We start from the raw sequence: 15,183 nt of genomic DNA on the forward strand, positions 1-15,183 counted from the left end.
GTTCTGTTGTATATTTGCGTAGCAATTTTGTATAAGTAAAAAATATGTCTGTTTGTTCATTTTGAAAGTTAGTCTCTTGTACGTTTGTGAAATATATCATAGTCTGTTGTATCACAACTATTCTGTTTCTAATAATCATATCAACTTTGTCATGAACATATCAACTTAGAGAAATTGAACTGACGTGTAAAACAAAAGAAAAATATAGAATTTGCTGTCTTGATGGATGGACTGAAGGATTACATTCCTTTAACCAGGTCTTACTAATGGAGAACACGCTAATCTGATAAATCTGGTGTACATGTGGTGAAAGCAGCTAGATGTCTTTATTTACCTCTATTTCCATTGTTTGGTCTTTGTTTTGTTCCAGGTGATCGCCGTTGGAAAGCAGTGATTCCCTCGGAACAAAACAAATACACAAAGCGATGGAAATAGAGAAAAATAAAGACATCTAACCACTTTCACCACATCAGATTTTAATCAAATTGGATAACAGGCTTGAAAACCTTTCCATGTGGGTTGATCAAAATGTTTTCAAATGTGTGAAGTGATATTATCAAGATATTTGTACTGCTACAAAAGAACTGCATTTCAAATTAGTATTTTTGTATAATAGCACTAATCAGGGTGGAAACATTAAATCTTTATCTCCTTTCAGAAATGTTGTCATTACTATTTTGCATGAAATAAAATATGTTTATCACAAACAATACATTTTCATTTTTTTCATTTCTTTATGATGATGATGATGATGATGATGATGATATGGTGGTGATGATGATGATGATGATAGTGGTGGTGGTGGTGGTGGTGGTGGTGATGATGATGATATGGTGATGATGCATTCACAAACAATACAGTTTGTAACCCTTGGTTTTCACAAAAACACAACCAAACACATAACAGTTTATAAAGTTATCTTTATTGTACCTGCATTGTCCTATAAAACCCCATCTATCACAACACAACATAACACAAGCAATCTGTGATTGTCATTGTCCAAATAGTGTGGATTTTAATGACATCTTGTCAGGGTTTAGTTTTTAGTAGTTGTTGGATTCCAAGTCATGGGGTACTTGCACATTCAGTAGTTCAGTGTCGACACATGGCTGAATGAGGGGCACTGGTAAATTACAACCAAAGTTATTTTACAGATTTTGCTATATGAAGATGGGTGGAGGCCAGAAGGGGACACAGTATTTGATAATTGGGAAATCAAAAATCTCTGTGGTGTAGTTTGTTTTGTTTTTACTGAGGGTCACTATTTTTGGGGAAAAAAATAAAATATTATTGTATCAAACCACACAGCAAATGTAAGTCAAACCACATTGAAAAGTACAATGTATGCAATCAACATTGTACAATAAAAGATTACTCGCTATCCTATATATTTGATCTTCACAAAGACATTTTCTACAATCTCGCATAAAATGACCTGTCATGATGTGCATAGAAAAGGACTGTCATGGTTTTGTTCGACTCCCAATCAAATAATTACTATGAAAGGTAGAAGACCTCAAAGCAATCTATTCCACACAGTAACAGATCATGATATGGTGACATGCCATGTTTTTCTAAGAAGCACATATTTTCTCAATAATGAAGTTTTTGTTAGTAGGAGAATGGGTAAGCATAGTTGTATGAATTAAGACTCCAATAAAATAAGTAGAAGCAACATAACTAAAATTGATTTTTTTTTACAAAGTACCATAACTCGACATGGAGACATGCTGCATTTTGTCAACGAAGCACACTGATCTTTTCTCAATAATGAAGCTTTTGTTAATATCGGAATGGCAATGAAGTTTTGTATGAATTAGATTCCAATAAAATAAGTGGTAGCAGTATACAGTTGAACTCTTTTCTATCATTTTCTCTCATCGAGTAAATTAAAAGTATGGAGTTATATGGTTTCCTATTACTATGACACTAATTTCAACTTTAAGAAAGTTTCCATATATTTCTAAGTATTTTTTACAAACAGAAAAGATCAAAAAACATACTACTATGGACAAACTGACACACTTTGTGTATGTATTTCACACTATGCACTTAAAAGTAAAACAAAGCATTTTGCAAATTATACGAGTACTACAAGTAAATTGCAGTATCAATTTGGTTAAACAGGAAAACAGCAACAATGAATGTTCTGAGAATTTACGAGTACGACTGAAGTGGTTGTCAATTTCTCAGTCAATAAATAATGGAGGAATATTGAATTATATACACGGATTGCAACAACCTTTGTTCATGTATGTGGGTAATCTTGATACTGATTGGTTGGTTTGACCTTTGACCTAGATCTGGAAAACAGGGTCTGGAGACTGCTTTATAGGGTCGGCTATTATCAAGTACATCCTCTCTTGGTTATGAAAAGTCTACAAATTATTTCTGTTGGGCTATCATCCCTGAGTTTGTCCACTGACTGCATTGTAATACTATTCGTCTAAGAACGACTATGGTCTTGCATTAGTTGTGATTCGGTGTAGAGGCTGACTTTAACATCCAAATTGAAATGATCTTTATCCTTCATTATCATCCATCAAGATTGACCAGTTTACAGTCCATGTAGCCAAGTATATGGGGAAGGTGTCAAGGTCAAGATCCTCACATTCTGAAAACACCAAATTTAGTCTTCTCAATGGGGGCATTTAATGCTGCACTTAAACTGAGTCCTAAAACCATTCTAGTATCCACAGGATCTATTACACCATCATCCCATAGTCTGGAAAAATGGACAAAAAAGGAAAAGAAAAACATGAAACAGTGTTTCTATCTCAGCAGACAAACCTTCATTCACTTCCCATAATTTTTTCTCCATTTAACTCATTACAGAAACCAAGTCATTAAAAGGTTAATATACACAAAGACAAGATAGTCAGATGAGCTGTTACAGAGCCTCAGAGGCACAAGCTGAATTTATACTTGTTTTACTCCAGTGAAAACACTCACATGAAACTTTGATGAAACTATACTAAACTAATGTAAGGTTAATGCCAACTATTTCGTTTTCAAGCATTGTTAGCAAAGTTGATGGCATTATTGGGGCTATCTCAACATTTTAGTATAGAATATACTAAAATTATGTAATCATATAATAAGTTACTGGTAATCCTCTTTCTCCCAACTTGTACTTAGTTGTATACAAACAAATACCCCCTAGGGAGAAAGAGGATTTCAGTATGCTACTGGCATCTTCTAAAATATGACAAAAATAGCCCATAGCACATATAAACACAGCTTGCATATTTGATTAACTTTTCCAACCCAGAGGTAACTCACCTTGCACTTGCATAGTATGGATTACCTTCTTTCTCATACTTAGCTAGGATTGGTTTCTTCATGGCCAGAGTATCTTCCTCAGTCCACTGTAAATAGATTAATGACATGTATCGTTATCTGTAGCTAATACAATGGCATGCTGTATAGAGGGTATAATGTACAGTTCCCAAAACAGTGTCTGTTTTACTGACTTTGGTAACATGGACACACAATTCTGGAATTTATACTCTACTAGAAATATTAATTCGTATCAATACATTTTGACATTTACACAACAGTAATTGTGACAATTTATATTTTGTCATATGACAATGACCTAGACAAATTGTTTTTAGTGTTCCAAAATATAGTATATGAACATAACGTTTCACAAGTACACTCTCTGTTATGAACTTATACAGTTACTTCTGTGTATAGTCTGTAAGGTACACCGTGACGGGGCGCCCTCACACATCGGCCAACTCCTACGAGAGGAGGCGGTGAGGGCAAAACGTCACAACGTATCTTACAGTCTATTCTGTGTAGTGATCTTGACGCAAATTTCACTCTAACTATGACCTGAACTAAACTTTGACCTTACAATGACCCTGACCTTGTTGAACTCTGACATTTGAATGATATGGAGTCCATGGCTAGAACTTACTTTCTTCCCTTCTTTTCTGACTTGTACTTCTTTAACGGTTGCTAACACAGTAGCTGCTTGCTCTCCACCCATTACAGAGATCCTAGCACTAGGCCACAGATACAGAAACCTTGGGCTGATAGCAAATAAAGAACACAATAAATTACTTTCAACATTTTCATTTATTGATTAAATTTGTACATTTGACACCCTACCAAGGACTTTCAGTTTGCTGTAATGATTCTCTGAGTTCACCTGTAAGAAGTCTCAGTTGGTAGGATGTCTATGGAGAAAGACAAGCTATCGTTAAACAGTTTAATCTTTTTGATAAAGAACTACTGCTATTCACAACTTTACAAAGTGTTGACTGTTTTCTATGAATTATATAGAGAAATAAATACACATCGTATATTGTACAATTTGTGTTGTAATGAAATAAAGTTACAACTAAAATATAACGAACATTCCTGATTTTTAGTGCAAGAAGTGACACAAATTGATATCTCAACCAGTATATCTTTGCATCAGATACTAATAACTTGAGGGTACCTACTAGTATGTTCTACAATCCATATGAACCCTCCTATGAACACTGTAATTCTAGGTACTTTGGTGTAAGACACTGACGTACCTACCAATATGCTCTGCCAAACATCCCATAATTGCTTGCTCTGTAACAACCCCGTGATAACAGTAATTTTTGGTACTTTGGCACAGGTTACCAACTTAGGTACTTACCTATATGCTCTACCACACATGCCATAATTGTCTGCTCTACACAAGCCCCCCGTGATAACGGTAATTTTTGGTACTTTGGCACAGGTTACCAACTTAGGGGTACCTACCTATATGCTCTACCACACATGCCATAATTGTCTGCTCTACACAAGCCCCCCGTGATAACGGTAATTTTTGGTACTTTGGCACAGGTTACCAACTTAGGGGTACCTACCTATATGCTCTACCACACATGCCATAATTGTCTGCTCTACACAAGCCCCCCGTGATAACGGTAATTTTTGGTACTTTGGCATAGGTTACCAACTTAGGGGTACCTACCTATATGCTCTACCACACATGCCATAATTGTCTGCTCTACACAAGCCCCCCGTGATAACGGTAATTTTTGGTACTTTGGCACAGGTTACCAACTTAGGGGTACCTACCTATATGCTCTACCACACATGCCATAATTGTCTGCTCTACACAAGCCCCCCGTGATAACGGTAATTTTTGGTACTTTGGCACAGGTTACCAACTTAGGGGTACCTACCTATATGCTCTACCACACATGCCATAATTGTCTGCTCTACACAAGCCCCCCGTGATAACGGTAATTTTTGGTACTTTGGCACAGGTTACCAACTTAGGGGTACCTACCTATATGCTCTACCACACATGCCATAATTGTCTGCTCTACACAAGCCCCCCGTGATAACGGTAATTTTTGGTACTTTGGCATAGGTTACCAACTTAGGGGTACCTACCTATATGCTCTACCACACATGCCATAATTGTCTGCTCTACACAAGCCCCCCGTGATAACGGTAATTTTTGGTACTTTGGCACAGGTTACCAACTTAGGGGTACCTACCTATATGCTCTACCACACATGCCATAATTGTCTGCTCTACACAAGCCCCCCGTGATAACGGTAATTTTTGGTACTTTGGCATAGGTTACCAACTTAGGGGTACCTACCTATATGCTCTACCACACATGCCATAATTGTCTGCTCTACACAAGCCCCCCGTGATAACGGTAATTTTTGGTACTTTGGCACAGGTTACCAACTTAGAGGTACCTGTGATAACTGTAATTTTTGGTACTTTGGCACAGGTTACTAACTTAGGGGTACCTACCTATACGCTCTCCCACACATGCCATAATTGCCTGCTCCGTAAGAACCCCCTGTGATAACTGTAATTTTTGGTACTTTGGCACAGGACACTGCTGTCACCAGCTTGGCACCATTCTTAGCAATACCTCCTGCTTCAGCTGCTTTGCCAACCATGAAACCTATACATTGATGACAAAATAGAAATAATAATAGTGATATATACAGTAAACTACACTTTTCAAAATTTTCTCTCCAAGATTAGTCATTATCATGACATGGACGAAGTGAGTTTTACCTCTCCAAATACATAACAGTTTTGGCCATTTCTGCACAAAATTTACTGGACAGGTGCTAAAATTTGGAATTCAATCCCATCATATATAAAAGACACCTGTTGTTGGAGTAAGTTTAAAACAGACTTCAAGAACTACCTCCTCAACCATAAATAGATGCCATCTTTTTAATTCATATTTTTAGTATGTCTTCTCACATATTATAAGCTCTGTATCATATTCATTATTATTTGCAAGTTTTTCTTGCTGCAAATCTGTATACATTGTCTATTTGTCTTCATTGAGTGAGGTAAAACTTGATTAGTTGTTTTGTCAACTATGGTTGTCCTCATTTCCACATCTGATCAAATTGACAAATATATTTTGTTGTTTAGTCATTTTATAGTTTCAGTTGTACAACTTTTAATTTAGAATTTAGTGGAAATAAAGAAATATTATTACATCATTATTATTATGTGTAAAAAAAAAATACCAGTTTAGATATCAATGGAACTCCTTGCAAGTTCAAATTTGTGATTTAGCAAAATCTGATCTATGGCTTGACATAGCCTTTAAGATGGTTTCAGACAATGTCATTCACACTTATATAAAGCTGATAGCACCATAAAATATTATGAAACTAGTGTAGTTCTTTCATGTCTCCAAAATTGTAAACTGTCACGGTCTCTTCATTAACATAATGGGAATATCTACTAGCACTGATAAATTGTTAAAATACTCTCTCCAATACCTGTTATGTTCTGTAAGAATATAAGTGGTATTCCTCTTTGGCAACATAATTCTATGAAATGAGTTCCCTGTTGGATAAAAGAAAACAGATAATCAGAAATTTTAGCAGTCTAACAAAATTGGGATATGAATGTTTATGTTGGCCTTAGTGCAGCAGTATCACTGTTAGAGTCATGTGACATTTGACTACTGTGATTAAAAAACTAGATACTTGGTAATTATGCAGGTCATATCACCACGTGAAACTTTATCAACGACTAAAAATCTGAAATGGATTGAAATTGAATGTTTTCCATTATAAAGCATATTTGATCTCTGTAGAGATACATACAAAATCTTACTAAAAGGATTTCTATTGATTTTTGTTGTTGAAATTCTTGCACAGACTGACAAAAAAGCATATTTGATCTCTGTAGAGATACATACAAAATCTTACTAAAAGGATTTCTATTGATTTTTGTTGTTGAAATTCTTGCACAGACTGACAAATAATTTCTATTAAAATCAAATCATTTGCCAGTGTGTATGTGGATAGCATGTACGATATGACATGTCAAGCTATGCCTATCAGTCTGATTAGGGCTAGACACGATGTCTGGTATGTGGAATGACATAAAATTAATCTATTCTTACTTTTAATGCTGATTCTGAAAATAAGACACCATTGTTCCCTAGAATACCAACTGGATAACCATGTATTCTGGCAAAACCTGCAATCAAGTAACATAACACAATTATTACCAAGAATACAGACTAGACACCCATATATTCCCACAAAACCTGCAATGAAGTAACATAAGTATTCAAAATAGAATTCCACTTTGTTTACAGGTACAATAAACGACAAAAGTACACAAATACCAACATTTACAACCTTACAATGAACATGAGCATTAAAGAAGGCCACACTATGTATCATCAGTGGGAGGCACTTTCTTGAAAGTGGACACACAATTCGGAAAAAAATTATCTATTGATTTCTTTCATCATCTGTGGATCATTATACTTAAACAAGAACTCTTCTCTCCACTGGTCCTTTGCAGAGGATGTTTATTATTCTTTCTTTCAAATTCTCATTGTACATAAAGCAGATTTGAGGAAACTGTTGCAGGAATGTATGGTTGACAATAGACTGACACCAGTCACTCAGGAGATTTCTTTTTTTTTAAAGTCACACATCGTTCAAATGTTTTCAAATTAATTTTTAGTTTTGTAATGTCCATAACATTTAAAAAACATTTTCTCAGTTACTAGTAGTCTCCCTGTGGGCTTAGAAGATGTTTGTTTGCAATCACTCACTCAGGTCACTATTTCACACAAAAGAACACACTTCTGTTATTCAAATATAAAAAGAGTGGGAAAAGCCCAGATACTTGAGAACGTCTAGGTTAACAATAAAAAGTAAGGTTATACCCCATTCCAGTCCCTGACTCCCTAGCTTGGAAAAAAGGTTATCTCTACATACCTGTAACTAGTGTGGTTCCATACATGGCTTTGAATTCATCAAATCTACTGCCGTCAACAATTCTGGCAATAACTTCTTTGACATCGTACGGTTTCAGTAAATTAGTTCCTACAATACCATACATCTCATCAGCTGGGTGGATAGGATTGTCTGGTTTCTCTGTGGTTACCTAGCAACAAACCATAGATACATTACAGTCACAGTGTCTTCATTCTTCATTATATGTCAGAGTTCATGACTCAAAGACACATCCGTCATTGGCTTCACCAGACTAATATAAACATCCATTCCTGGAACCGTCACCTTTAATTCAACTCAATTCAGATATGAAGGTTTTCCATTCACTTCCTCTCAAGTAGCTTTCCATGGATACTTTGAAAACGTTGTCAGATATCTTCAGACTTCTCAACTGGAACTTAGTAGTAAGCAATTTTTCTGAACATGTGTGAAAGTAATAATATAATGTATAGCATAAAAACAGGTATAGCAATGTTATTCTGTTTCTCCATTTCATCAAGTGCATGTTTCAGACTGTTTGATGGAATAATTTTTTTTTAGAATTGATTAGCAATTAGAGAGAGTTAGCCTACTTAGTAAAACTGACTTACGTCTATACTCTTTTCATAGTTGAGATTTCTAACAACTCTCCTTGCCAGATACAATGCATGTTCATCATTTGTGGCATAGTGGTCTGTAACTCCTGATGTTCTGTGAATAAATCATTCAAACAAACTTGGTTAGAATGGAGGTACAGATCTACTCTGATACAATTTTTACAATGGCAGTATTGAAGTTGATATAAATTATACAATGGGGACACCTATTCTATAAAACAGAGGTGTTCACTTTGATACATTGTATAAAAGAGGTAAACACTTTATACATTGTACACAACAGAGGTTCCCACTTTGAAAAATTTTATACAAAAGAGGAGCCCACTTTGATACATTGTGTACAGGTGTACAAACTTTGATATATTGTATACAGCAAAGGCACAATCTTTGATACATTGTATGTAAGAGGTTCCCACTTTGATAAATATTATACAAAAGAGGTGAACACTTTGATACATTGTATACAACAAAGGTACACAATTTGATACATTGTATACAATATTGGTACAAACTTTGATACACTTTGTACAATATAGGTAACCACTGTGATATTTTGTATGTAATATAGCTAACCACTTTGAGAAACTTATACAATATAGCTAACGACATTGATAAAATTATACAATGTGCAATGAAGGTTTCAATTTTGACACACTGTGGTCCAAGCAACTTCTACAATGAGGTACACATTTTGATATATATTGCACAATGTAAGTGCAAACTTTGATGCAAGCATACAATGTAGATATTCATTTTGATACAAATTATACAATGATATCAAGTTTGATACAAATACTTTAATGCAGGTACCCACTTTGATACAAATTATTCAAAGAAGGTACCTCAAGATGATACAAATTATTCAATGAAGGTACCCACTTTGATACAATTTGTTCAATGGAGGTACCCACTTTGATACAAATTATTCAAAGAAGGTTATCCACTTTGATACAATTTGTTCAATGAAGGTACCCACTTTGATACAAATTATTGACTGATTGTACCTACTTGCAATGTAAATCAGCTCCACCTAGCTCTTCTGCAGACACAGTTTCATGTGTAGCTGCTTTGACCTTTATTGAAAATAATCAACATCATATTAACTTTAATATTCAACTGATCAAAAGAAGGCCATTCAATATCTTTATTGGGAAATAAAAGTACATATGCATTCATGCTTACTTCAACAGGCATGCAGCAAATCAAGTACTACCTTCTTATGATATTAATACCAGGAAAGTCATCACCCTTATTTTGCAAATATAGCATATTTAATTTCAGTAAGCCTAGTATATGTAGTTCAACATGATACTACCATAAATAAAAAAACCCATCAAACCCATTTCATCTAGTTCAATATCAAAATGGAAATGTGAACGGCTGTATCATTATTACTGGTAAGACTATATATTGTATCTTTTTATACAGCATATTTTATCAGTTGATGAACAGTATTAATCAAAAACAGCGACAGATTAGCTACAAAGACTAACCATTGTATGACAAGCGAGAAACAACTTACCAAAGGAGGACCAGCAAGAAATATGGTTCCCTGTTTTCTAACTATAATACTTTCATCTGCCATTGCTGGTACATAAGCCCCACCAGCAGTACAACTGCCTAGAACAACTGCAATCTGAATAGAACAGGATATTGTTAAACCTGAACTAGCTGTAACTGGGACATTTTTTTAAAGCTATACTAACTAAAAATTGGTCAATATCCCATGAAAAGAAATTGTATCTTTTAATTAAGTGGTCAATATTATCCATAGGTAGTGTAGTGGCAAGTTTAAATCTTTAGCAAAAGCTCAGTTTAGAATCTGTCACCACGAAAGCATTTCTTAAAATATGGAAAGTTCTATGATATGATTTTAGTGTAGTACTTTCAAGTTTGCTATTTGGTTTTCTGGTTCATTTTGTATTAATGGCATACTATCTGACATTCTGCACTGTACTACAGTTTTATCCGTATTGGTCATACATTTCTGACAAATTGTGGTTGGGTATCTGGGTGAACTAATAATACAGTTATTGGCATATAAGGAGAGGTCAAACCTGGGGTATTCCTTGTGATGACATTGTCGCTTGGTTGTAAAATATTCTACCAAAATGTTCGCGATCTGGAAACACTTCATCCTGTCTTGGAAGATTGGCCCCACCAGAGTCAACTGAAAACAAATAAAGTATAAACATTTATATAAACTTCAAAGAGGAAAGTGTATTTCATTATTATGAATACAAATCTCTACTCACACAGTCAATCATCCTCTGCAAAGAGCCAAAGGCTGTCACTGGGGTTCAGTTCCCATTAGTTGTAATGAAGTTACAATATGTATGTGTATTCCTTGAATGATACCTACCTAAATATATACATGGTAATCTATTTTCACGGGCAATTTCTTGTGCTCTGACATGCTTCTTCACTGTTACAGGGTAGTATGTTCCACCTTTGACTGTGGCATCATTTGCGACAATCATACACTCAACCCTGTAAGTGAGATGGTGAAATCATTAACTTCAAGTTGGTAAATCAATGAAAAGAAACTCAGACATGTCAAAACACAGTCTGTCTTTGAGTGGGAAGAATTTTGAAAATGAAGCAAAAACTCAGATTATCTTTCTCAAATAATGTTTGAATAGTTAGTGTAATTTCCTTAGATTCTAAGCATCTGAAGCTTATCTCGTAAATTTCTGTTGACCAAGATGATAAAATGTAGTACTGATGGTAAGATTTTTGTTGTGCCAGACGATAAAATGTAGCAGTGCTTTGTCAGATGATGTGTTGTTTTATGTTTCATGATTTTCATTGTACTGTGTATTCCCTGAGACCACCAAGACTACAGTATTATACAAGTAACCAGACATGGTCAAATCAGAAGAAATAGACAAAAGACAACCATACACTAGTACCCAGATATGAATTTGAAAGCGATAAGAATGATAACAATCATCTGATAACAAGATAATAATAAACTTCTATTAGTATGAGAGTAACAGTAGTTTAATTTTTTGAAAAAATAGTTTTTTCAGCCATACTACCAAAGTAACCAGACATCAACAAATTAAGAGAGATAGGAATCTTACCAAACACCTGGTAACAAAGAGATGGATAAACTACCAAAGCAAAGTTGAATTTTTTGAATGAGTACACTACAGTTTCTTACCCAGCTACTCTTCCAATTCCTGTAACGATGCCACCAGCAGGAACATCTTCACCGTCATATAGTTGATGACCAGCTAGTTGGGAAAACTCTAGAAATGGCGACCTAGATTTACATCAAGACAGAAAAAAACAAATCATTCAAAAATCAAAAAGTAAAATGCAGTTTAATATTTACAAGAATTAATCTCTTTCAATGAAGGCTGTGTTGTCTCTCTGTCCATTTGCTTTCACAAAGATATTTGTCTCTTACTGTCATTCACTCATGTCTGACTTATTTATATCTCACTTTGTTGTCTCCCTTGAAATATGTGCCTGGCATTTGAGAGTACATATATTCCAATAAAACAGTGTTATGAAAAATATAAATCGAATGAATCATCAGGATTAATTAAAATCACAGGCCTATAATACACAAGTATACTCTGTAATGTGTCTATGCCAAGTAGTGACAACTACTTGTATTAAAGTTGAAACATTTGATCCTGCACATTTTGAAGCCAAAATTGACATTGCCAAATTGGGCAGGGGGGGGGGGATAAATTGCAGATTACCACTCTTTTCGTCCATCAGTTTCCCTACAGGTTAGTATGATGGTACACAAGAGTGGCAATAAGTTTGAGTTTGATGAAAATTGCAGTTTTCCAAATCTCTCAAAAATAAAAAAAGAGCAGATTTTGTGCATCAGTCATTTAGCATATCTTTTTCTGAAAAATGTGTATGTGTCAGTTTGATAATATAACATTCTGTTAAAATTTGAAAAAGTAAAACATTTCAAAAATGGTCTGAGTGATTCAAATGAAAGCTATGTAGTTGCTGTGTACACTAGATTCCAAACAGGTCACTTTATCTCAATATTTCATTAAATAATGGCACTTACCCTGGATCCACAAGAGTTGAAATCCTTTCCCTAGCTAACATTTTACCTCTTGCTGTATGTTTGTTTCTAGCCTTCTCTCCTCCACCTTTAGTTATTATCGCTACATTGTTTTTGAGCTCATCTACAACTTTCTTCATTTGAGCATAATTTTCCTGGAAATCAAAAAACAAACAAATAATAATTATGAGGTGTAGCCTTCATTTTGAGATACATATACTCTGGAACAATACTGCAAGTACAAATTTTATCATCAAACCGGGGTATAGTAATGCTGTTTCCATAACATGTATAAAGTTGATCCCAGATTCAGAATCAGATTCACACTGGAGGACAATGTGAATATGAGACTAGTTTCATATTGAACCTCAGATTCAGCGTCATGCATGTATAGTCTCCGACTAGTATACAGAAAATCACAATGACATCCAAAAAAAAGCAGTCATACAAGAATAATACCATTCAGGATACAGGCAATGTTCCCTTTCACACCCACTTGAGGGAAGGGGGGGGGCATCTAAGCATTTACAGGAATAATTACGAGAAAATTTTAGATTTATAATTGTCATCGAGACATATAGTAGGTCAAAGTTCAGCTGATGTATGTTTGTTGGTTGGTACTAATTCCAAAGATGTATCTGGTAATATGGCTGTTTATAAGGGTTTCAGTCTCAAAAGTCTGTAGTCTGGGTTTGAAGGCGAACATTTCCTGTAGCCTCAATGGCATTATTTCTTGTTTAATGACAGCTTTTGTATGGTGTCACCATGATTTTCCGTATATATGAGACTATATGAGGCTGAATCTGACACTCAACATGAGATGAGTCTCAAATTGTCCTCCAATGTGAATCTGATTCTGAATCTGACACTATGTGTTTCCATACCTGGAGAACACTTTCACCCACCCTGCTAAAACTGATTAGACAGTAGACAAAGAGATGAAATAAGTATATATAAATAACAGCCATAGACTCAATCTTTCAATTGTGGTTCCTATGATACATAGAAATCTATCGATAAATTCTATCTTTCATAACTGTAACTAAGGGTCAGGAGACAGTCATCTATTTTTTAAAAAAAATTGGCCTTACAAACTCTTGTTCGTTTTTGCCACCAAAATTATCAAACATTCTATGTAATTAAATATTTAGTACATTCGCGATATGTACATTTAATAAGAAGTATGGCTTTAACATTTTTAGTAACAGTAGTATACGTACAAATGACTGCCTGGGGATGTACAAGTTCAGATGATCTCATGAATATGTATTCATATTTATGTATGTCTGCAATATTGTCAATGTAGATCATTTCAAATATTTCTTAAATTTCCAGGCCCACCACTAGTACCATCTCATGGTTATATAATTTAGATATTGAGCAACTTAGTTATGCCGCGTCGTTAATATCAGGAAGAATGCTATGTGGAGTTATGCATCATTTCCATCATCTGCATTGGCCATTGCCAGGCACCTTACCTTGTATGTATCCGAGTTAACATCGGGTCTACTACCTATCGGATTCACTTTATCCATGTAATATTGCCTTGAAAATGAAGTATACACGGGCCTGAAGCCCACATGTCGGAGTTGTCTGGCTAGTTTGATCATTCTGTCTTCTAAAACTGAAAGTACTATTGCTAAACAAACAGTCGGCAAGTTTATCTTATGGACAGCGCCATTACTATACCATCATGCAACACGAAGAAGGCGTGGCCACTTTAGGGACTTCGCACTTTGCATCGGGGTAGATCCAAACACTGGAGTTTGACAGAGTACACTGAGTCCGGTCCCGATTTATCATCTAGGGGGACTTTGGGCGAAGGTTTTTGTTTTCACGTCTGTTTATTGAATGTATGTCTGTTTCTTAGTAGGTTATCTAAACAAATAAACATAGCCTGCTAATGTGGTTCTACCATGACGGAACTTTTGTGGAAAGATGCATGGACCAAGGACCGGTCACCCGGCGATTTACTCTAGATGTACGATTTTAGTGATGATTTCACTGATGTCACGGTAGAATGAAAAGTCTATAGTTTCAATAGTTTTGGCAACTTGCAATGGCCGTTTCAATCTACTTTGAATTATAAAACACAATTTGATTTTAAATGTCAACAGCGAACGTTCACCATATTGTAAAACTAGAAAAGCACTCGTGTTTTGCACAAAAATTGTGCTGTAGTTTCTCAACCGGAAAATTTATATACCACATCTGATCTCTCTCTCTCTCTCCCTCTCCCTCTCCCTCTCCCTCTCTCTCTCTCTCTCTCTCTCTCTCTCTCTCTCTCTCTCTCTCTCTC

At 35.2% G+C, this 15,183-nt stretch overlaps 1 protein-coding gene across 1 annotated transcript; it reads right to left on the reverse strand.

The window, feature by feature from the left end:
* Nucleotides 1–2,184: 2,184 nt before the first annotated feature.
* Nucleotides 2,185–14,467, reverse strand: LOC144435319 (methylcrotonoyl-CoA carboxylase beta chain, mitochondrial-like). The gene is made up of 15 exons (XM_078123912.1): nt 14,363–14,467; nt 12,888–13,039; nt 12,012–12,113; nt 11,208–11,335; nt 10,903–11,015; nt 10,368–10,481; nt 9,854–9,918; nt 8,840–8,939; nt 8,232–8,400; nt 7,400–7,476; nt 6,768–6,834; nt 5,767–5,923; nt 3,926–4,040; nt 3,283–3,368; nt 2,185–2,725 (listed from the first exon to the last, which is right to left on the reverse strand). The coding sequence occupies exons 1-15, from the start codon at nt 14,417–14,419 to the stop codon at nt 2,608–2,610; spliced, it is 1,620 nt and encodes a 539-aa protein (XP_077980038.1). The 5' UTR covers nt 14,420–14,467; the 3' UTR covers nt 2,185–2,607.
* Nucleotides 14,468–15,183: the final 716 nt, after the last annotated feature.

This window comes from Glandiceps talaboti, chromosome 5, assembly GCF_964340395.1.
Source record: "Glandiceps talaboti chromosome 5, keGlaTala1.1, whole genome shotgun sequence".
NCBI classification, from domain to species: Eukaryota; Metazoa; Hemichordata; class Enteropneusta; family Spengelidae; genus Glandiceps; species Glandiceps talaboti.

What these genes read in the sequence shown, in the direction of transcription:
- LOC144435319 (XM_078123912.1), bottom strand. Translation starts at nt 14,419, where the DNA reads ATGGATAAAGTGAATCCGATAGGTAGTAGACCCGATGTTAACTCGGAT. An exon ending in ATTACCATGTATATATTTAG is followed by an intron (nt 11,016 to 11,207) that starts GTAGGTATCATT and finishes ATTTGTTTTCAG; the next exon opens with TTGACTCTGGTGGGGCCAAT. An exon ending in TTTCAGAATCAGCATTAAAA is followed by an intron (nt 6,835 to 7,399) that starts GTAAGAATAGAT and finishes TTTATCCAACAG; the next exon opens with GGAACTCATTTCATAGAATT.